Raw genomic sequence first — 21,839 nt, 5'->3', positions numbered from 1 at the left:
TGCCCTCGAGCCTTCCCCCTAAACGGGACCCATCCCTCCCCCCAGACGGGAGGTCGCTCTCCCCCCACATCCCAGGGCCACAGAGCCAGCCCTCCTCACCCGTTCCCGCGGCACCTCCCGGGATGGGGACCGGGATTTATCCCTCGGGACCCGCCAAACGCTTTGCAGGCCGCCTGGGCTGTGCGGGGAAGCACCGAGGCGAGCAGCACCCAGCCACCGGCGCACACATTCACAGCCGGACGCTCTCCTAATCCCGCAGCCAGGCTGCACGCAGGCTAGCCCTTAGATTTGGGGACCTGGTTCCAGGTTCCCCATCAACCCATCAAAATCTGTCCCACAAGCAGCACCATACCCCTCTCCCTCCTGGTCTGGCAGAGGGACGCGAGCGCGGGGCGCAGCCAGATCCTCCGCAGCCCACCCGCTCCCCTCCCTGCACATCACCCAGCTTTGTGTGGTGGAGGAAAAACCACCACACAGGGCCCACCAGAGGAGCACAGCCCATCTGATCTGGCTCCTTCAGCCTTTGCTGTTAAAAAAAAAAAAAAGCCCTACACACACCAAAGCCAGCAGCAGTGACCTCCACTCCTCGGCCATGAGAAAATTCATTCGGATGTGAGCGGGAAGCATTTTTTCCCTCCCTCCTTCCACTCCCATCTCCATTAGGGAAAAAAGCAACGGCCAGCAGCAGGCTCAGCCTTTACTTCTATGCAACACAAGCAGTTGATCTGCTAACGTGCTTTCCCTGGCAAATAATAAACTAGATTGTTATTTGATTATAGCAGAGTTACCAGGAAAAATAGACCGTGAAGATTAGGGCAATGATCGTTAAGGCTGTACACATCCTGTTCTTCTCCCCGGGCAGATTTGTAGGAGCATGAGGCTGGTGAAAAGCTATCCCACTTAAAAATGATAATACCTTTAAATAATCCCGCATGCTTTCAGGATAGGGGTAATTGAATTGAAAAGATATCGTTAATCCCCATTACAGCTATTAATGTCATTTGTAAAGCAACGGGAGGATGGGAATAAGGACGGGAGGTAGCACTGGAAGTGTTTTTCGCCATGTCAGTGAGGGAGACGAGCTCCGTGCAGACACGGCGGGATGCGAGGAGCTGCTACCCCGCCGCGCCCTGAGCAGCCAGCCCAGCTCTCGGGGTCGCTTTGTGCCGAGCTGCATCGCTCCGGCTCTGCTCCGGCCAGCTGCTCCGCTCGCCCAGGAAGCGGCTGCGTCTCAGTGCTTGGAAGTGATCCCTGTGCGCGGTTTGTGTGTCTATTTATAAAGCACTGTGAGATCCTTTAGGATGAAAGGAGCTATTATAACCTGGATTTATTACCCAAAGAGCAACCACAAATTTTCTCCACTTCACCCTTCATTTGCTTGTCTTGAGACGAATCTGAGCAACAGCACTTAGACAGAGACCCCCTCTCCTACCCCTGCCAGAGCGGGGGATGTTTCCTGCTGGCAATACCAGTCCCTTGCCAGGGATATTCCCCACCCTTCTGCAGCACAAGGAGAAATGCCCCTTGGCACACAGTGGGGAGAGGCGGCAGCTCCAGGGCTGGGCTTCCCCTCGGCAGATTAGCACCCCGCAGGCTGCGGCGTTGCTCGCATACCCGGGCGGGACGGCTCCGCGAAGCCTTCCCGCTGGACACACTCGAGCTGACACGCAGAGCCTGCGATTGCAAGACACATCAGGAAACATTGGTTGGGATTATATCCACCTGATTGACGAGGACAAGGATTTCCCCCCCCTCTTTCCCCAGCCAGCCACTCCTACGGACAGCGCAGGGGAAGACGCAAGCCCCACGGGTGCTGGGCTCCGGACCAGCGCTCAGTGAGACCCACAGAGAGATCACCGTGCCGTGGGTCCATCTTACACACATCCACCTCAGGCAGCACCCCCACTGCCCACGGAAAAAGCACATTAAAAACCACACAAAAGCCCCCAGCGCTGACCCGTTACGCTGGATTTCTCAACACAGGGTGATTTTTTCCACCTGGAAACTGTACCCTGATTCATTGCCCACAAGATCATGCCAAACGTACTTCCCTAACTCACAGTCACAAAAACCGCCACGCAGAAATACAGAAATACACATCCCCTACAATAATTTGCTTTGAAAGGGATGTAGCCCAACCGACAAGCAAAACCACAGATCCTACACAAGGGAAAAGTGAGCTTGCAAGCAAATAGCAGTTCTTGCCTAAGGTACGTCCGAGCGGCAGGGCAGCCCCGCCGCGATCGGCATCTCACGTCTAGCCCTCACATCACTTTTTCTAAATGCAGGTTTTTTTAAAAAAAAAAAAATCCACAGCAATGCCACTGCAGAGAGGGGATGGGATCTCAGCTCACTGATCAGACTGAGAGCCTCCGATCTTTTGAATAAGACGGGGTCTCTCGCACACCACAGATCCCATTGGAGAGGCACCCAGTTCTCTGCGGCTCCCGGCCCTGTACACAGCCGCCCCGGTCCCTGGGGGTCTCCAACCAAACGTGTCATGTTTTGTAGGACAGAGCTGCCTGCTTCGCCGCCTCCATGGCATGGGGCAGGATCCCGCCTGTCTCCACATCCCTTATCGCTGTGTGCGATTTAACGGGCAGCTCTGGAGCAGAGACAGGGAGCCCAGAGGCTTCTCTTGGAGTGCAAAATAACTCGGATGAACTTGAACAGACTCTGCTCCTCGTCAGCAAGAGGAGGTGTTGGAGCAGGTCAGACTTTTAAGGTCAGAAGGGATCGTGCGTTCCCTTGCCTGTGTGGCACAGAGACCCAGGCAGAGATATTTGTGATCTGAAAAGGTTGTGGGGCGCAGGAGAGGGACCCTCACACCAGCCCGGGCTGAACCAAACCGAGCAGGGCCCCCGCAAGCCCCAGATGTGCCTCCTCTCCCTGCCACCTCCCATTGCAGCTACATCTGCCGGCATCCACGCGTAACCCCAATCCCTGCCGGCTGCCAGCACAGAGGAGGCATTTGTGTGACAAGATTACGCCGATTAGCTCCGTTAGCGTAAGCAGCTCCTGGGCTGGCCCTAATCCAGAGGGACATATGCAGCCCACATGCCACTGGAGACAATTTTCACCAGTGTCTCCATGTCAGGGTGGGCACTGCGTGCAAACACCCCAGCCCCTGCTATCGAGAAGGCCACGCTGGGATGGCTTCTCCCGCTCCTACAGCCACCTCTCAGCCCAGCCCCAACATCAGCGCAGGGTCCTCAGAGCAGAGTTTGCCCTCTGTGGTTTTTAACACAGCCTCTCCAGGTGCTTTCTGCAGGCAACGCCAGGCCATCTGCAGGAGCAGCTGGCTGCCATTCACATCTTTTTTGGGGGGGCAGGCGGGGAAGCAGGCTCAGCCCTCACTTTGTAACCAGCTTTTCAATGGTGCATTCAAGGCTGTAACTCAGAAACACCACATCTACACAACCAAGCCTCCCTGAAGGCTTCCACACAAACCCGAGCAGTTACACACCCCAAGCAGAACAGCTTTTCTTACACCCCACCGCTTGGGCTTTCGCCCACGGATGACTTACTGCTGAGAGCCCACCACGAGCAGAGCCCAAAGCACCGGAGGGCTCACGGGGATCTGCTGCAGAGCAAGGAGACGTTGTCCTCACCCCTCCACAGCCAGCATGGCTCCTCCCTGCTGGAAAGGAAGGACCAGCATGGCTGGAAGGAAGTTTCTCCCATGGCAATTAACAGCATTAATTGTCAATAAGCAGCAGTTGGGCCTCATTGAGCCCCAGGCACCCAGGTGTGCAAGCAACGAGCGCTGCTTGCCCTACCTGCAGGGAGAGGGAAGCACAACGAGAAAATAAAATGTGTGTGATCTCCTGAAATCCATGAAAGGGCGGCTGAGAGGCTGTGAGCAATGCCTCAGTGTCAGGCACAAAGGGCTGGGTGGGCTGAGGGTCGGCACTGGGGCAAAGAGACCCCCACAGCCCCCGCTCTGGGCACGGCCAGGGGCTGGCGGTGGCCCACCCTGAGCCGTCCCATGCCGGTGGCAGCGGGGTGCTGACAGGGCTTTATCTGGGTTTCTGCGCGGGGTGGAAAAACACTTGGGCCACCAAGCAACAGGCTAAAAGTGCCCAGGGTCAGGCTGAGCAGCTGCCGGGGGCCGCGCTGGAAGGGCTTTGCTCTGAAGTCGCCGTATCCGCGCCGGTGTGCTCAAACCAGTAACACAGATTACATTGCAACGGGCTGGGAGCTGGCATGCGGCGCGAGCCAGAAATAAAACTGTTTGTGTAGCAACTGAAAAAATAGCAACAGGAGCTAGGTGAGGTGTATTTTTTTTTTTTTTGAGTCCAGAAATATTTATTTATTTGGGTGAAATAGATTTGTTTACATTTTAAAGGGGTTTCGCTTGGGATGTGAGCTCCCCAGGCTGCTCCCCAGAGCCTCCCCGTGCTGCGAGCGGCAGCGGGGGTGTTTCCATGCACGGCTGGGACTCCCTGGCCGCGGCAGGATCTGTGTCGCCCCTTCGCGTACCGCAGGCTTCTGGATGCTGGCGTACACGGAGAGATGCTGGGTACGGCACAGAGCAGAGCCAGCAGGATGCAGACACAGAACCGGGCTGTACCGCGATGTTCGGCAGCCATCACCTACATTGCCACGTTCCGGTCCCTTTCCAGCTGTTATCCCCACCTCAGGGATGGGGAAACGGAGGCAGAGAACTGACTTGGGCTTCTTCAGATGGACTTCAGCCTCGGGACCTGTGCCAGCGCACTCCCTGCAGTGGCAGATTCTGGGTGGAAGAGAGAAAATGAGGCAGATGGGCCGATACATGAGTCCAAAGTGGTTAAATACCAAATAAGAAAACAACCATCCTGCAAGCGCAGGGCCCCTCCGCTCTGCTGCCTGGGGTGGCTCTCCCAGGGCTGCAGGCGGGTGCACGAAGCACAAGGTCACAAACCCCCCTCTCAAGGACAAGCCCCCCACCTCCCACGCCTGCCATCCCCGCTGCCGGCGCAGGGATGCTTAATCCCTCAGCAGTGGCGCGTAGGAAGAGCTCTGCAAAGGGCATCGAGGAGGCTAGGGACAGGGAAGGGGAGCGGGGAGCATGCCTGAAATCGGGTCTAGCAAATTTGTTGTGGTCCTGTGGGAAAGTAAAGCATCTTTCTGTAACGCAGCCAGTTCTCAGAATGGGCCATGCAGCGAGACCAGACCCTAAGAAAGCATTTCATACAGGGCGTCTTATCCGCTGCGTGTAATTAGCCCTAACGGTCTGAACAATGCGTGGTGCATTGGTTTTAGTTTAATAGAAAAAAAATGAATCATTCAAGAATATTTATAAAGGTTTGTGTTATTCTTGTACATTTCCTATCACATGGGGATGTGTCAAAGGATCATGCTCGGCCCTGCAAGCGCTGAAGCGGGGTCTGGAAATAGTTACAGCAAAGCATGTGATCCCGCCGGACTGGAAAAATGGAGAAGAAAATCCAACTTGGAGCCCTTGGCTTTCTCCTACCCTCCTGCCATCTTATTGCTCCTCCTAAGAGCACCACCAGTGTCCCACACAGCGAGAAATAAGACGATGAGGGAGGGAGAAGGCTGCCGCACACGTAACGGCAGCAGGAACGTAGAACTGAGCCCTCAGTGGCTCAGCTCCTCGCAATTGTTGCTGCAAAAACATCCTGAATCAGCACCAGCTGGCTGGAAAATGAAAGCCGGGCGGTTTGCTCCCCTCTTGCACCTCCCAAAATAACCAGTGGCTTCCCCACACTTGCCCCCCCCCCCCAAAGACACGCAGTCTCCGCTGCCTTCCCCAGTAATTCGGTGACCAGCGGATCCGCAGCTGGCACAGCCAGCGTGCCAGGACCTCCCTGTGCCCCTAGAAATGACTGCATTAAAGAGGCATTTTTGGAGATCACCAGGGTGTAGGTGTCTGGAAAGCACTAGAAAACGCCGTTCCCCCCTCGTAGCACCCAGGGTCCATGCGGGGGCTGTGTGGTGCTGCAGGGCACCTCCGGCAAAGAGGCAGGAACGTCTTAAACCACCCCTGTTGTTTCAATGTTTATCTGCATCTAAAGAGGAAATTAAGTGCCTAAATCCTATCGGCAGGGAGCAAAAGGTGGGCAGCATGTTTCTTCAGGCACCTTCAGAAGCCCAAGCCTGGAGGCAGCGGCTGAGGAGCTGCACGAGCCCTGGGGGCTGCCGGTTTCCAGCCCCTTTCCATCCCATATCAGACAGGAGCCGGCAGCATCAGGACCAAACCATGCCAAAGGCTTGGTCCTGCCTGAGCGCCACACACGGCAGCAGCAATGAAGGGAATTGTGAGGGGATATTCAGGGGATATACGGCTCATGTCTCAGAGATTCAGGCTCAGACAAAAAATGATCCCTCTCTGCTTGCTTGCACATATTTATTACATGCTTACGGCTTTGAGAGCAGAGAACGTCTGGTGTAAATTACTTGCATGACCTTTCCTGTTTGATGACTTTACAGCTGGCTGCCCACACCTCAAATATAATTTCATTTATGCCATCCATCATCAACACCTGCTGGAGAGACCGGCAGCTTCCATCACACACATTATCAGTGTCGCTGTCACCCAACGTGGCGGCAGTGGCCGGACAGACGACGGGCTCAGAAGATGGTACTGCATTGTGCAGCCCTGGGCGGTGCGGGATGTGAGTGAGGACCTTGGGCATTACCAGTCAGCCCCGTGACAATAATGAGTAACACGCTTCTCCTGTCCTCTCCTTCTCCTCCTCCTCCTTTGCCCATGCCAGAACGAGCAACGCGAGCTGCTGAGGCTCCTGCTGAGCGTGGCAGGGCGGAAATCCTATTTTCCCAATTATTTTTCCTGCCCTACAAGATCTTCTTCTACATGGATGCCCACTGCACAGCCCTCGATGGCCACCGGCTGAGCGCAATGCTCCGCTCTCCCAGCTCCTTCTTCCAGGGACACCTGTCCACAGCAGCCTCCCCGCAGCCAGAAACCGCCCAGGGCAAGAGCTGGCTGTGTTGTTTCTCGTCTGGAGATCCCCTTGCTCGACAGCACCCTTCTGTAACACAGTGCATCTGAGGCATTCCCACAATGCAATTAAAATCATGACAAATATCACATTATGTTTAGCCTGTTTTAAAACATGTCACTGGTCTTTACATCAGCCTCCAACAGTAAATGCTGTGGGCTAATCAGGGATGTGCTTTATTTCTTTCAGTCCATTCTCAGCTATGCTTAATTATGCTTAATTATTATAATCATGGTCTCTGCCTTCCTACCTACACCCCACTCGCCCAGGAAGCCAGCTCTCTCCGATATGCCTCTCCTCTGCTTGCAGAGCCAAGTACCGGCGTTTGCGAGCTAGCGGGAGGAACGCAAATCCTTAGGAGGCTCCGCTCCTCAGCAAAAGGCTGGGGCTGACTCTCCGTCATCTTTAGAAAGCTCCTCTCAGCAGTTAAGAATGAGCAGACTAACTCAGGAAACTATTTCATCCCCGCAGACCAAGCAGAGAAGCTAAAGCACACCGAGGACCATTCATTTAAACCCTCGGCGCAAGAGGCGAGGGCAAAGATGCAGGGCGCTCGCGCCGATGACTCCGTCTCCCTGCAATTCTGCACTGAAGCCGGGAGCCGGATCCCAAACCCTTCTGCGATTCCTTATAAGTGCAGACTTCAGAGATGCCTTGGGGCACAGATGTTTGCCGCTGCTGGCTGCGACGGCATCAAGTCCATCCCTGCACATTTATTATGTCTGTGTAAACACGGGGGAGAGACAGAGACGGTACCATGTAACATGTAGTGTACGTCACGTGTGCTTTGTCCAAAAACCATGCAGTCATGTGAAAAGAAAAAAATCTTCATAAGGAAAGACACTTCTGAGCATCTGTGCATGTGGCTGTCCTAAAAAGTGTTTGTAAAGCCTGTCAGGCTAACGTGATGAGGAAAGAAAACAAACCCAACGCTGCCTACCATCCATTCATCGTCTGTGCAGCACAGAACTGCGTTTATAAAAGGATCAGATGAATCACACCAAGACTTGCACTAGCTTGGTACGTGATGCTTAAAGAAAACCTGATTACGGGCAAAATTCACCTCTTCGGTCCACACAGCCCTGAGCCACGCGCTGACCCACACCTGTAACAGCAGCGCGTGTAAGAATCGACAACAGAGCTCAGACAGGCTCCCCGTGCAGACCGGCGTTTCATTGACACCACCCCTTCCAGCAGACAACGCGCTCGAGGGCGACCGAGAGCGCCTGCCAGGCAGCTTGCCGTCGGCAGCGCGGGATCGAGCCCGGACCAGGCGAGCGGCTCAAACAGCCCCCTCGGCCCTGGACATCAGCAGCCTTGCCTCTTCAAGGATGAGTTTACAAATCTTCCTCTTCGTTCCAGCCGGAGTTTTCAGCCTGGTGATTTTGAGGCCCTTTGGAGTGGCCCTAGGAAGTTCCTGGCACTTATTTTCAGAAAAATCAGGTCTTTTTAAAATGTGTCAAGGAGAAGATCCCAATTTGAAGCTCCAGAACAGCTAGCCACCATCATTGAAAAGTCTTGGCTTACAAGTATAAATTAGACGGGCACCTTAAAAAAAAAAACGCCCTCACAACGTGTCTTTAAAATGTCAGTAGGCAGAAATGAAGCCAGACAGATTTGTGCTAAGCAACAACTCACTTGCTAGACTGAGGCAGCTGCTTTTTAAAGCACTTCGTGCTAAATGAATCTGCTCTCTGGAACGGCATCCCCTCTTGCTACGCAAAGGTTAAAAAGTTAAACCCGCCGAACCAAAAGGGGTATTGCTAAATGCAAGTCAATCTCTTCTTCTTCTGCCTGTCAAAATGATTCAAAAATCGCCCAATTAATTTCTCCTTCAAGAAACCACGATAATTAACGAATGGCAGTAATTAATAATGGATGGAATATATCACGTGAGCAACAACGGGCCAGACTCCAGGCTTCTGCCCCACAATCTTGGCTCTTTGTGCAGAGATGCAGATTGCACATTGACATCCTCAGCGTAATTTAGCCAGGCAGAATTATCGGAACACAGCTGTGGTATCGGATTCCCCCGTTCCTCAGCTGGCACTGAAAAGCGCTTCACGTTACAGCACACCGTGCAGCTCCAAACAGCAGAATACCTTACCATGTTACATCAATAAGCACTGCAGCACAGCAAGATAAGCTCATTTTTTTTTTTAAAATGAGGTGCTGTGCCTGAGAAACTGCCACTCAGTCATACAAAATCCTCACGCAGAGACTGTCCCACGAAAATCAGGAACCGTGGCAGACTGAGCAGGCGCCGTGCCCACAGGCTGCACAGCTACGCGTACGTGTATATATATACACACACACACTATATACAAAGACATTCAAAGAACACTTAAATGTCTGCATGTACATATTTTGTTCCTGTTTTCAGATTGTAAACTTTTTTTTAATCAAACATTTGCCATTCACCCATATTAAAACACGGAAAAAATTCACTCAGCATCGTCTGTGAACTTTCTGCGGGCAATATGCATCGTTTAGACATCCAGGCCATAGGTAGAGACCTTCTTATTGCAGTGTGATTTCACCTCCAAGCTATTTCAATATCCGCTTGTGTACAGTAGGTTAGCCATTTATAAGTTTCTAATAAAAGCAAATCTTCCTTAAGTGGCTATTACTGGATTTCTCCTTTCAGCCCAGGGATAAGCAGGATTCTGGGCTTTAAAAAGATCTCCAGTGGGCTGAGTAAGAAAGCGACAACTGAAGAATGTCATGGCCAAACTTCAGTATGTTCTAATTACAGCGCTGTTAATGAGAAGAACATTTGTCAGCTCGGAGCATTCATTACCTTCAGCACAGACACACTGAAACCATCGATTCACACAGTCTGAATATTTTCTACTGATCTCTAGTTAGATTCCACAGAAGGTAGCGTCTGGCAATACAAGGCAAGTTACATCATCTGGAAATAATTAATATGTTAAAAAAATAAAATCAAGTGCTTCTTTTAGGAATTTGCACAGTCTGTTGCTACAGAAAATTATGCATTTATTTTCTTTTAAAAATGAACCCAAATACAACTTTAGCAAATATCTGTTATTACATTTAGATACATAGTTTGAGACTGACTGATTTCCAAAGTGTTCCTTCACAGAGTTAGAGTCACATGCACCTTATACATCTTCTACATTCTCCATCGCGTTACACCTCATCACAATATTTATAATAAAAAGGCTAACCTGTAAATTCTGTGGACGTTGACAGTTAGTATGAACATCTGCAATGTATAAGAAACCCTGAAGAATAATCTGATTGCACCGAGACAGATGTAGGCTGGTAAAACAATAAGGCACAGTACTATGTATAGGGAACACGGGTTATTCCTTCAGCAGCACAGACGCGCTGCCCTAGTTAGCCCGTCTGCAAGAACTGCGCTGGGATTAAAGCCACTGCACCCTCCCAGTGCAGGGACAACGTTCACCTATCCAAGACTGCTCTGATCACCCAAGGACTTAAATGTTACAGTGGGAGTCAAAAAACTGTGTCAGTGGAGTCGCGGAACACAAAAGGGCTCTTTTATGGGAAGTATGAAGTGTATACATTTCCCCAAACCCTTATCAAATTAATAATAAAAAAAAATACAATATCTGTGACAAGCACCTAGTATAAAAACATGATCTCCAATTTTCAAAAACTGCCACAGCTCCGCGTGCTCAGCAAGAGCAAAAGCTGTATGTTTATTCATTAAAGAAAAGGCTTTCAGTAGAGTTTGTTTTGAATCTCAGCTGGGTGCTGCAGAGAAGTGCGGCAGATCTTTCTGTATTATTTTGGCTCTCCATTTCCACAGCAGTATTAAACTTTGGCAGGCTGGGGATTTGTACCAATCATTTCAGCAGAGATCTCTGGGTGCACCATCAGCCTTTTGCTTGTGTGGCGAGGATTAGTAAGACACTGCTGAAATCATCATGTATATGTTTCACAGCCAAAACAGCTATCAGTATGAAACAAGAAAAAAAAAAACCAGAAGAGCTTTAGTCTGCCATGAATATCCCTTTAAAAAAGGACCCTAGGGTTCTTTCAGAGGTAGTTTTAAAGAGGATGACCATTGCAAAGAACCTCTACCGATAAACTGCTGCTTAAAAAGTTTTCAGCTGCATGAAAGTCCTAACAGGTCACAAGGATTGTAAACAATTTCAGATTGAGCAACACAAACACACTCCCTCTTCCAGAAAAGTCACCTTAAAGCTTTCCAGTTAATCTGTTCTAAATTCCTAGGTTACCAGACAACTGGAGTTCCGATTCAAACTGGATGGGAAGGATAAAAATCTCCAGTGAAGAGTATCTGTTGTGCCCAGAAAATCTGTGTAATCAGGTCACTGCTGTGAAACAAGCCTCACATTCACAGCCAGTGTTGTAAGATCAAACCCTGCAAAGAACGCAGCCCGGGCGGCTGTCTGTGGTACCGTGTTCCGCAGGGAAAAAGAACGCTTCACTCTCCCACTGAGTTCAAATAAAAACAAATTTCTCCCTGCAACTTAGACAGGCAGATAATATTTGGACCCCCGTGTAAAAGCAAAGTGTATCTGTCAGATGCGATGCTCACGCCTTGACATTCGTTTACACAAAGATATTGCTAAACCAAACAGCAGAAAATGCAGACAATAAACAGAGCCTGTTGTTTACAATACAGAGACTAACAATGTTGCAAAACAGAGGGAACGTTAGAAGAAACATTTTAAAACAAGTTGGGGTGACTTTTATAAACGTGATGTCTGTTTTGCTGTAAACCTCAGTAATTTGTGTTTGTTTTGTGCTGACTTCCTAGAACACGACTGGAGTTCCAGTGAAACCTCACGTGCTGGCAGATCAACAAACTTGCAAAGCACAAAAATAAAAGCTGTTCTGTTAATCTATTTCAACAAGTCTTTTAGGATTCTAACCAGTATCACAACTAATGAAAGTGATGGACTTCTGGTGATTTCAGACCTCGCTGGTATGTAGCTTTCTGAAGACCAAAGCGTGAATTTGGGATTCAACTGCATCTCAGTGAAGGCAGCCACTGTGACCGCGACTACCCTTCATAAATGACACCGTCCAACGATGTGGTCCAACCCTCCATGCGCGGCCGTGGACAACTCCTACACTAATCCACGTGGAACCCAAGTCAAGCGTTCACGGGGACGATTCCTCAGCTTTCTCCCAGATCCGAGATTTATCAGCTCACCTGAAGGGCTCTCCCGGTTTGGGAGTACTGTGTCACATGATTTACTGAAAGTGAATACTTTATGAAGAAAATGGGGCTTTGTCATTGGAAACAAGACCAAAATATTCTCAGCTGTACTCCCTGGGTCACAAAGAAGTAATTTTCAACATTGTAAAAATCTCCTGAGGCTGCTTCCTCCTTTTCCTTCTCACGGCTACACAGAGAAGAGCCCCAAATTAGCATGACAGTTAACTACGCACTTGGTTTTAAAATATAGTAGGAAGAAAGATCCAGTCTTAAACATACCCAACTCATAATGGGCACCTTGCGCAGTCAGGTCATGCTGAACATATTTTCTAGATAAAAAGCAATGTTCTTGACAGCTAATGACTTTATCTGCAGCCTTACAGCACCAGCCTCAAGGAGATCACCATGTGTACACCAGAGGCTGTTCCATTAGAAGTTACCTCAGAGCAACCAGTTCTCAGAAGTCACAGAATAATGATTATTCTACATTTCACATTTTATAGAGTATATGTATATGTTCCCAAGAGAAAGCCTCTTTGTACAGCTCCTAGCACACCAACACTCTGCTGTCTTCTGCCAGGCTCCAGACAGCACCGACACTTCGTGGTCTCTATATAAAGTGCTTTTCTACGCATCTTTCCTAACAAGGTATTGCTCCTGAAAGGTTCCTTTTTCCTCACTCACTGGGTGTATTTTGTAAAAAAATGCATAGAGTAAAGGGCAGAGGAGAAAGAAGAACCTTTCTGGCTTCTGAAAATGAGCCACATCTATTAGAGATTCTACTAAAATCGATGGTATCTTCTACCACTTCCTCCCAAAATTGACCTTCCTGATTCTCCATTCAAATAAAACCTCACTCAGCTGAGCCAAATAAAAAATACCACTCACGCATTATTATGAAGTGAACCATGAACATACTACCCACTCTGGTATTACTTGTAGCTGCACGGATAAAGGTGAGACTGTTATTTGAATATTATTACTAAGCTTATTGAATTTACACTTGTAAAACAGAAGAAGTCAGAAAAAGCTACACACATGAAAACTTCAGTTTAAGCAACAGTCCTGGAAAGTCTGGAGCTTTGGCTCTGCCTTTTTGACTTATTATACAGGCCTCCAGCCAGCACTTCATCACTGCAGTAATTAAACAGAGCAGAGGAGAAAATGCATACCCATCTTCTCAGAGGGAGGGTCTTCTATTGAACATGCGATCAGCTTATCTTAAAAATCACCCAGATAATTCCTCTGTTTGTATAACTGAGAGTCTCCTTGTTTCAACATTAAAGCTCTGCTACAGAGAAACTCATTAAATTTAAAATCTTCTGTTCATAAAAGCTCTAAATTGTATTTAAAATTGTGTTCAGGCACCTGGCAAGAGATCAGATGTTTTTGTAAATGGACTTGGGCCACATGGCTCCATGAAGTAACAACCCAAACAAGTTGTGCTGTTGTCATTACAGCTCATTACAGCTCACACCCCTTTTCATGTTCTTGGAAGATAAATGAAGAGGAAATACAAGCTCATATACTTTAAGAATGAGAAAATGTAGCCATCTCTCTCTCAAAGACCTGAAGGAGTATGATTAGAAATAAAGCAATTCTTCCCATAGCGTATTTTGATTTGGATCCACCAGGTTTTGCCCCTCATCAGTCTTTCCTGATACTTGAGATTATGCTTAGATTTCAGAGCACACTTCGAATTATCAGGCATGCTCCCCTCCTTCATTTTCTAGTGACAGTCTGGGGCCTTAAAAACTTTTACTTGTCTGACAGGGGTAGCATGTTTGCTCTTTATTAAAAGAGCTCCATGTAATTCAATGGAATTCACTCTACAAAAAAAAACACCAAAAAACCAAAACAAAACCAAAACAAAAGAAAACAAAAAACCAAAACCAACCAACCAAAAAAAAAAAACAGAGAAATTTTTTACATGACCAGAATCTCATACATGTATATAAAACAGCTCTTTAAGTTCAACATTTTTGTTTTGGAAACACCACAAGAAAATAAGCAAACACACACACACCTGGCAGAACTGATGATTTAAATCTGAGCTCCAAGGAAACACATAAACTGATTCATTAGCCCTGAACAAACTGCCGCACACTTGTGATGGATCGGTCCTGATCCTGAATTCCCCTACCAGCTTTCCACAGATTTTTAAGGGAAATAGCAAGTGGATAGAAGTTAGCAGTTTTATTTAGATATAAACTGTGTTCCATGGCATCTCCACCTCCTGTGGAGAAAAAAAAAAAGAAAGAGATGATAAAATTGCAACACCAAATTCCTTTGGTGTCTACATCCCATAGTATTTTTAAATGTCTTAGTCGGGATAGACAAGGGAAAAAGCAGCATAGAGAAATCAAATTCTTCAAACATAAGTTAGCAAGTAAGTTCCTAATGCATGACATTAACACATTTGTGCTTTTGACAACAGATGTAAAAACTCTCCCCAGAATAAAAACAGTTCACTTGGGGACCAACTGAAAATAAGTATTTTAAATCAATTTCCCTTGCTGTCTGAAGCAAAGGAATCTGTTAAACCGTCCTGATAAGAAACAGTCTGACTTCTACAACAGCGTTATTAAATAGCACGTCTGCCAACCTGTCGTCGTACTCACCAGCTAAGCTGACCTACCCAGGGATGTAATATGCACCACGCTGAGGGAAACAGTTGGATAGAAGTTAGCCCTTTAAATGTGTACGTTTTGACTGAACTTTTTATAGCCAAGATTTTGCCTCTAATAAAAAGTAAATCCATTAAAAACCTCTGCATTTAACTTCCTTACACATTATTAACAATTAAAACACAAGGTATGTATTTTGGAAATAGACAATTAGCTGACCAGTTTGGGTAGCACAGTACATAGAGGTATACTGCCATTGGCGTCCGACGTTAAATTCGCCCTCAGCTTGTTCGCCACTCCAACTACAGGAGGCAACTTGGAACCTATTCCTGTGAAAGAACTTGTATAGCTAGAAATCCGTTTGTTGGAGGTTTTGTCAGTGCTGGGTGGTTTGGGCGTTCGTTTACAAATCCAAGGGTGCCTTAAAGCTTGACTCGGAGTCATGCGTACGGAAGGATCCCAGCTGAGACATTCTTTTAAGAACTCTATAAACAAGGGATCGTTGCAGCCTTTCAGCGCCGTCACCCAGTCTTTGTTCCCAGGAGCGCCTCGTATTTTACCCCGGCGCGATCGACTCCCATTAAGGGTCACTCTTCCATCTGCATGCGTAGTTACAGTGCAGTAACGAGGATGACCCTTAGAGTTGATGAAGTTCTTGGCTCGCTTGGATTGATCCAGAAGCTTCTGAGGTGGCATTCCAAGAAGTTCCATCATACAAGCCAGTTGGTCTCCCTCATCCTCTCCAGGAAAAAGAGGGTATCCAGTCAATAGCTCCACCAGAATACAGCCAAAACTCCACATGTCTATGGGCATCCCATAGCGACTTCCCAGAATCACCTCTGGCGCCCGATAAAATCGAGACTGAATATATGTGTAGACTCTTTGGTGCTCAAAACAGCTGGACCCAAAATCTATAACCTTGATTCCGCTCCTCCCTTGCTGTTTTAGGAGAATATTTTCTGGCTTCAAGTCACAGTGTATGATTTTGTTCCTATAAAGAGCATCCAAACACTGCAGTATAGAGTGAGCAAACTTGCGTACCAGTTGGATACTGAAGCCCTGAAATTTATTTCTTTTAATCAGCTCATACAGGTTCATACTCAAGAGTTCAAAGGTCATACAGATGTGGTTCCGAAAGGTGAAGCTTTCCAGCATATGAATAACATTCATACTGCCCGTTTTATCCTGCTTCTTCAGATGCTCCAGAATCCGGATTTCTTCTGCTGCTTGGCGATGGAATCTCTTTTCATTGCGAACCATTTTTAAGGCTAAGTGTTGGTGGAGTTTGTGATCATAGACTTTAGCAACTTGTCCAAAACTGCCCTTGCCAATGATTTTGAGTACTTCATACCGGTAAGCAAGATGGTCATGGGGCACGTGAATGTAGCTGCCTTGGTCATCATCATAACCTCCATTGTTGGGACCACCAATTACTCCTTGCCTCTTTTTTGCGGCTGGACCCACAAAGTAAATTTCAGAAAAATTAAATATCTCTTGCTGCTCATAAGCAGATAACTGATGCTTGTACTGTTTGACAGCTTGCTCTGGAGCTTGGGAAATGGCTTTATGTGCTTTTGAGGAACTACCACCACCTCTGGAAGTGCTTATGCTCTCTAGACTTTTATCTTTTGCCAGGGAAGGAAGAGATCTTTCTGAACAAGTAATTCCTGCAGACTGAAGAGTGGTACTCCTCCTGTTGCCAGAGTCTTCAAATAATTGCTCCACTTTGACCTGGCTTCCAGTCAGAGGGTGATCCTTCATTGCGAGTTTGTTGCTAGAAACCTACAGATGGGAAGAAAAAAAAAAGCTTTACTTGATCCTTTAGGGTACAGACTAAGAATAAAACTGGGAAAACAAAAACAGTAATATCAACAGGTTTTGCATTTATTTTAGGAACAAATATAAATGCTGGACCTAAACTAACTCAAGTTACAAGCATAGTTATAGAAGGATTCATGCAGAGAATGCAACTCACCGATACAAGCACCTGCGTAATGCAGCGTATTTTTAAGCCCATAAAGGGTAAACCCTAGACAGCCAAACACTCAAACAAGGACACAACACTTATCTCTACTAGTATGCATGTAGTCAGCAAACCAGGGGAACAGCTATGTTTAGCTTTAAACATGGGTGCAGCAAACACAACCAACGACAGATGCAGCTGGCACCTGTCTGAAACACGCAACACAACATGAACGTGCAGAGAAGTGTTAGGAATATTGCAAAGACAAGTGTGCAAAAGGAAGACAAAGAAATGCCAGCAAGAGACATAAGGCTGGTGTAACCAAGCTGAACAAGGAGTAAAAGGATGACAGAGCAAGACAAGATAAACTCTACTTAAAAAAAGAATACATATTTTTTCTTTGAAGGGGAAAATACCATCGTATCCACAACTCCCTTTGAAATCCTGATAGCTGCACAACTATCTTAAGACAGACTTGGAAGCTTTGAATAATCAAGAATATCTCTTACTCCAAGCTTGTAGACAGTAGTCTGTAACCACTGCCTCTTACTACTCTATGTTAAATATTTACATTCGAAATGAACAAATAGAAAGTGACAAAAGCACTGTGAAATTTTTCAAGCTTGTCATTTTCACAACTTAGGAAATGCTGCACTCCCTGGAGTTCAGTTCCTTACTAGACCGGCAGTTATCCCCCTTTTCCACTCACTGATGCTCCATGCTGACAGACAGCAGAGCGGTGGTGTCTTATCCTCTGCAACGCTGAAGAAGCTATGACTGGAGTAGCAACATCTGTTTTCCATTTTAGCCTTTAATCTAAAAATAAAGACTGGAGACACATGCCAAACCGAATCCCTGAAAACCAAAATAACTACACAGGAATCAAACAAAAAATATAAATAAACCTGCAGATCCACAGCAATAAAACCGAATTCCTTTTTAGTTACATACAATCCAACATCTCGGCACGGTCAGTAAATAAGGGAAGTGAATGTTCTCGCCAAAAACAACTACATATCTCTTTTAAGAGTCTGTTTGTTGGTGCTGCCTTGAAATGTTTGCTCTTGCTCACAAGCTCCCAAAAAATGGGCATTTCCTGCAGAAGTCAGTCCTTATCAATGGTGACTAGGGGCCGTCGGATATATCCTACTAAGTTCCACTTGTCTGACTCCTATCAACCCAAAAATACAGCGTACTGTGAGAGACACGCCTTTCCAGAACGACTTAAATAACAAAAACAAAGCCCAACCCTGGTAACTTAGAATAAACGCCTTTTTCTCCGAGCCTGGCTGGACCTCTGAGATAAGAATGACATATTTTCAGAACTGGCTAAAAGACTATTCAGTCCAGCCGACTCAGACAGCAAGTTTACAAACAAAGAGTGAACATCAGCACAGAACAAAGTTCACACTTGTTTGTTTTCTGCAGTTTTCCAGGGAGGGGCAGGAGAGAAGCGAAAAACAAAACAAAACAAAACAAGCCTGTCATTCTACAGTAGAAGTTTTATTTTCACCTTTGCAATCAAAACTCCATATTCTTCCTACATGGGTTTCAATTGCACGCACAACAATTCTGTCACCTCAGAATATACACAACTGCAGCTCTGCAGACAAGCACCGATGCAGAACACTTCCACAGCAGTTTGTGTCAGAGTTCTCCAGCTAGATGAACGAATTACGCACCAAGACTTGAAAACGTGCTACTGTACCGCACAAAGTTCTTTCGACTATCTGATTTCCAAAAAATGGTGTTAACAGTTCTGAAGGTCATAAATTGCAGCAACATGACAAAGTGTGAAAGCCTTGCAGACAGCGCTACATCAAAACAGCAAGAGCTCCCTAGGGCAAGAGCAACTCTGCTAATGCTCTTTGTGGCAAACATTTTGTACCTTTGAATCCCTAAATAAACAAGGAACCCATAACTCCACTTCTTCTGCAACTGCCTCTTAATGAAGAAACTACGGCTTTGGATCTCAGGCCGGACGTAACAGCCACTCAGTCATAAGGACTAAACTTTCAGCCTTCGAGCACTACCAAAATAATTTGCCACACGAGACTCAGACACAAATAAAGATCGATCTTAACTGGAACTCAGAAGAGCTACACTTCAAGTTGGATGACTTCTGGGTAACATCAGCTTTCTTTCAATATCTTTCTTTTACAAATCGCAGGTTCCACAGGCTTTGTTTTATGGATGAAGTGCTATTAGCAGCCAGGAAATTAGACTGACAACACAAGTGGTACCCTGCTGAAGATTTTCACATACTTACAAAACTTCATTTTAATTTAGGAAGGGACAGTTAACCCAGTGCCTACACAACCGGTTTTGCAGAAGTGCATCAGTTATTTTCTGAATACTGAATTTCACAAACCGAATTAAACCCATGTATTCTCAAAGCAGAGATACTTAAGTTCTCTTATAGCTAGGATGAAAAGAATGGACAGCTGCAGACATCAGAACTCTTCAATTCTCATGTAACATGACATCATAATACAAAAATCTTGCAAGAAGGAAATCAAATATCACTTAATTCCAGGCACTTTCCCATTAAAATTGAGCATCGTGATGTTCATCCTTGCATGCTTCATCTCAGTTCCTGCTCACAAAATACCACTAAGGCTGTATTTTTTTATGTGTCATCATGGCAAAACTAGGCAGTTTATAATCCTTAATCTTGCCTTAAGAAGTTAACAGGCTTGATGGACAAAATGCAGACAAAGAGTAAGATACACCAGTGAAACAAAATATTCAGTTACATTTGTCTTGAACTGGAGAGTTCCATTCTACTGATTTATGTTCAGTTATGAACAACTGTAGTTAAACTGCAACTTAAACAGTACAGTCTAGAAGCTCCCATGCCCCCGCAAAAAACACCCCAACCCACTACTCTTCAAATTCTATTACTCAACATATCTCTAAATTTCTTCTGCTCTCCCTCAATATTGCCAAAAAGGGAAAACACAGACCCATGCTACTGAGTTTGCTCAGTGAACGGCACAGAGCGCATTAATTATGAATATCTGGTACAATAAATTCCCACAAAGCGATGACTTTCAAATGCATTTTACTCTGTGAAATGTCTGTTTTCACACTTCAGAGAGTGTTAAGCTCAAGCTCCTTCACTTCTGCCAGAATTCAACAAGAGCCAAAACACATTTTAAAACCATATAAAGGTCAGATCACTGGACAGCTAAACATGACCACTGCTGCTCAGTTGAATCAATTTAAGGAAAGATCTCACAGCTGGCATCTGCTTGGGAAACACAGCACTTGGGAAGAAGCACACATTAACACCTTCAGTCCTTACAGAGCTATTTTGCTAGCAAACAGTGGCAGATAATGCCAAAGTTAGATACTTTGCCAAAGGAAGATACTTTTGTAAGATGTCTGGCAGCCATGCAAACCCACACTGATCCTTGTGCTGTTTGCAAGTACTTATCTCTTGGAATTTTCATGAGGGAAACTAAAATGGAAACGTGTAAGAGTAAAAGCAGAGTACGTGTGGATTTACATACTGAACAACATACAAGGTGACAGAGCAGAACACTTCAATCATTTGTTAAATAACTTTCTCCATTAAAACATGAGCTGAGGATAGTGAGATATGATTTCTGAGGCTGCCTAGCAAGTTCTACATCGAACACAACACCGCATCATTTTTTGCTTAGTAAAAGTAATCATGTTAATAAGCTGTAACATCCCACTTTTAAATTTTGTTCGCTACCGTGAGATATCTTGACAGTTTTCACTGCCACACAACACAATGTGAAGACCCAGACAACTTTAAAATACTCACATTAGATCTTCCAAGGGAAGGAAGTCCCGCAGGGCTGTGTTCTTCATTTGTGGACTCTTGGTACCTAATCTGATCTATCCTCATATAGGAGTCATACAATCCATCTCCAAACCTGGCTGGAAACGTCCCACATACAAACCAGTTAGTCACAACAATCCACACTGATACAGAGAGAGACAAACACTGAAATGTATCCCACTTAGCACATTTTAGTCTGTAAGGTCACCAGTTCTCGTTCATTTATTAAGTGATCTGTAGAATTTATCTGTATTTTAATACCAGAGTGCAAAGCTCCTGGGAAATCTTAATCTGTGACAGTTTTAATTTGGAGCTTCTCTTTTTTTTTTTTTTTAATCAACTTTTGCACTGCCAACATACGCTGAAGAAACATTAACCAACGTACTCCCCGTTTCCCCTTAAGCAGGACAATCCCGAACTAGCCTCTCATTGAGAACGCCAGCAGAAAATGAGCATACACTTAAACACTTGAGAGGACTATCCTTTAAAGTAGGTTATTCTTTTCAAATGATATGTGGGAATTACAGTTAGCAGATCTGCTGCGAGATTAAAAAAAAAAAAAAAATCCTGTCGGCTTGCACCGTAACCGTGCAAATACTGTTACAGAACTTAAAATCGCGACGTTTAACGCGACTGACTCCGCAGCGGGGCTCGGGAGTTTTGCCAACGGGAGAAATCAAAGGGGGAAGCGGGGCGAGGCGGATTCGGTTCCCTTCCCCGCGGCCCCGCTCCCGGCGGGACCCCCGTGGCCGCCGCCGGGGCGCAGCGGGGAGGGCCCGGCGGCTGCCTCAGCCCTCTCCCCCCTCGGCCCGGCCCCGCCGCCCGCCTCACCTGCACCGAGAGCCGCCTCCGGCTTCCTGCCCAGCAGCATCGTGGCGGCGGGGGCGGGGGGGCGGCCCCCATCCCCCGCCAGGCCCCGCGCTCCGCCGTTCAGCGCTGCCGCGGCGGGCAGCGAGGCTCCGCTCAGGCTGCGGCCGCCCGCCACCGGCCCGCCCGTTGCCACGGGAACGGCCCCCCCTCCCCGCCCGGCCCGCGGGGCGGCGCCTGCGCAGTGGCGGCGGGAGGGCCGGGGCGGGGAGCGGGGCGTCGTGTAGGCCTCACGGGGTCGGGGAGCGGCTGGCGGAGCACCCTCGTTACAAAAAAGTTACATTTTTACATCCGCATACAAAACTTTTTCCCGTTTGTCGCTCCTCTGTCCTCTCAGCGTGTCTCCCGGTGCCCCCCCCGCCGCAGGAGACCCCTCACAGAACAAAGCACAAGCGGTTGGGAAGAGGAAAAGGAG

At 47.1% G+C, this 21,839-nt stretch overlaps 1 protein-coding gene across 5 annotated transcripts; it reads right to left on the bottom strand.

Moving 5' to 3' along the window:
* Positions 1–4,280: 4,280 nt before the first annotated feature.
* Positions 4,281–21,527, bottom strand: DYRK3 (dual specificity tyrosine phosphorylation regulated kinase 3). Of its 5 annotated transcripts, none has more exons than XM_086765631.1 (4): positions 21,389–21,527; positions 20,540–20,655; positions 15,000–16,562; positions 4,281–4,738 (listed from the first exon to the last, which is right to left on the bottom strand). In XM_086765631.1, the coding sequence occupies exons 1-4, from the start codon at positions 21,426–21,428 to the stop codon at positions 4,694–4,696; spliced, it is 1,764 nt and encodes a 587-aa protein (XP_086621757.1). In that variant the 5' UTR covers positions 21,429–21,527; the 3' UTR covers positions 4,281–4,693. The 5 variants fall into 5 exon arrangements, with proteins under 5 accessions (XP_086621757.1, XP_086621760.1, XP_086621758.1 ...); XM_086765634.1 differs by lacking the exon at positions 21,389–21,527 and adding an exon at positions 17,453–17,559 and having other exon boundaries at positions 20,540–20,613; XM_086765632.1 differs by lacking the exon at positions 4,281–4,738 and adding an exon at positions 14,335–14,389.
* Positions 21,528–21,839: the final 312 nt, after the last annotated feature.

Source organism: Chlamydotis macqueenii, chromosome 23 (genome assembly GCF_036417535.1).
Source record: "Chlamydotis macqueenii isolate bChlMac1 chromosome 23, bChlMac1.mat, whole genome shotgun sequence".
NCBI lineage: Eukaryota > Metazoa > Chordata > Aves > Otidiformes > Otididae > Chlamydotis > Chlamydotis macqueenii.
Note: the sequence above shows the minus strand (reverse complement) of the source record. Positions and strands in the feature narration are given on the sequence as shown.

What these genes read in the sequence shown, in the direction of transcription:
- DYRK3 (XM_086765631.1), bottom strand. Translation starts at nt 21,428, where the DNA reads ATGCTGCTGGGCAGGAAGCCGGAGGCGGCTCTCGGTGCAG. An exon ending in GGAGGCGGCTCTCGGTGCAG is followed by an intron (nt 20,656 to 21,388) that starts GTGAGGCGGGCG and finishes GGACGTTTCCAG; the next exon opens with CCAGGTTTGGAGATGGATTG. An exon ending in GTACTGTGCTACCCAAACTG is followed by an intron (nt 4,739 to 14,999) that starts GTCAGCTAATTG and finishes TCTTCCACCCAG; the next exon opens with AATCTGCCACTGCAGGGAGT.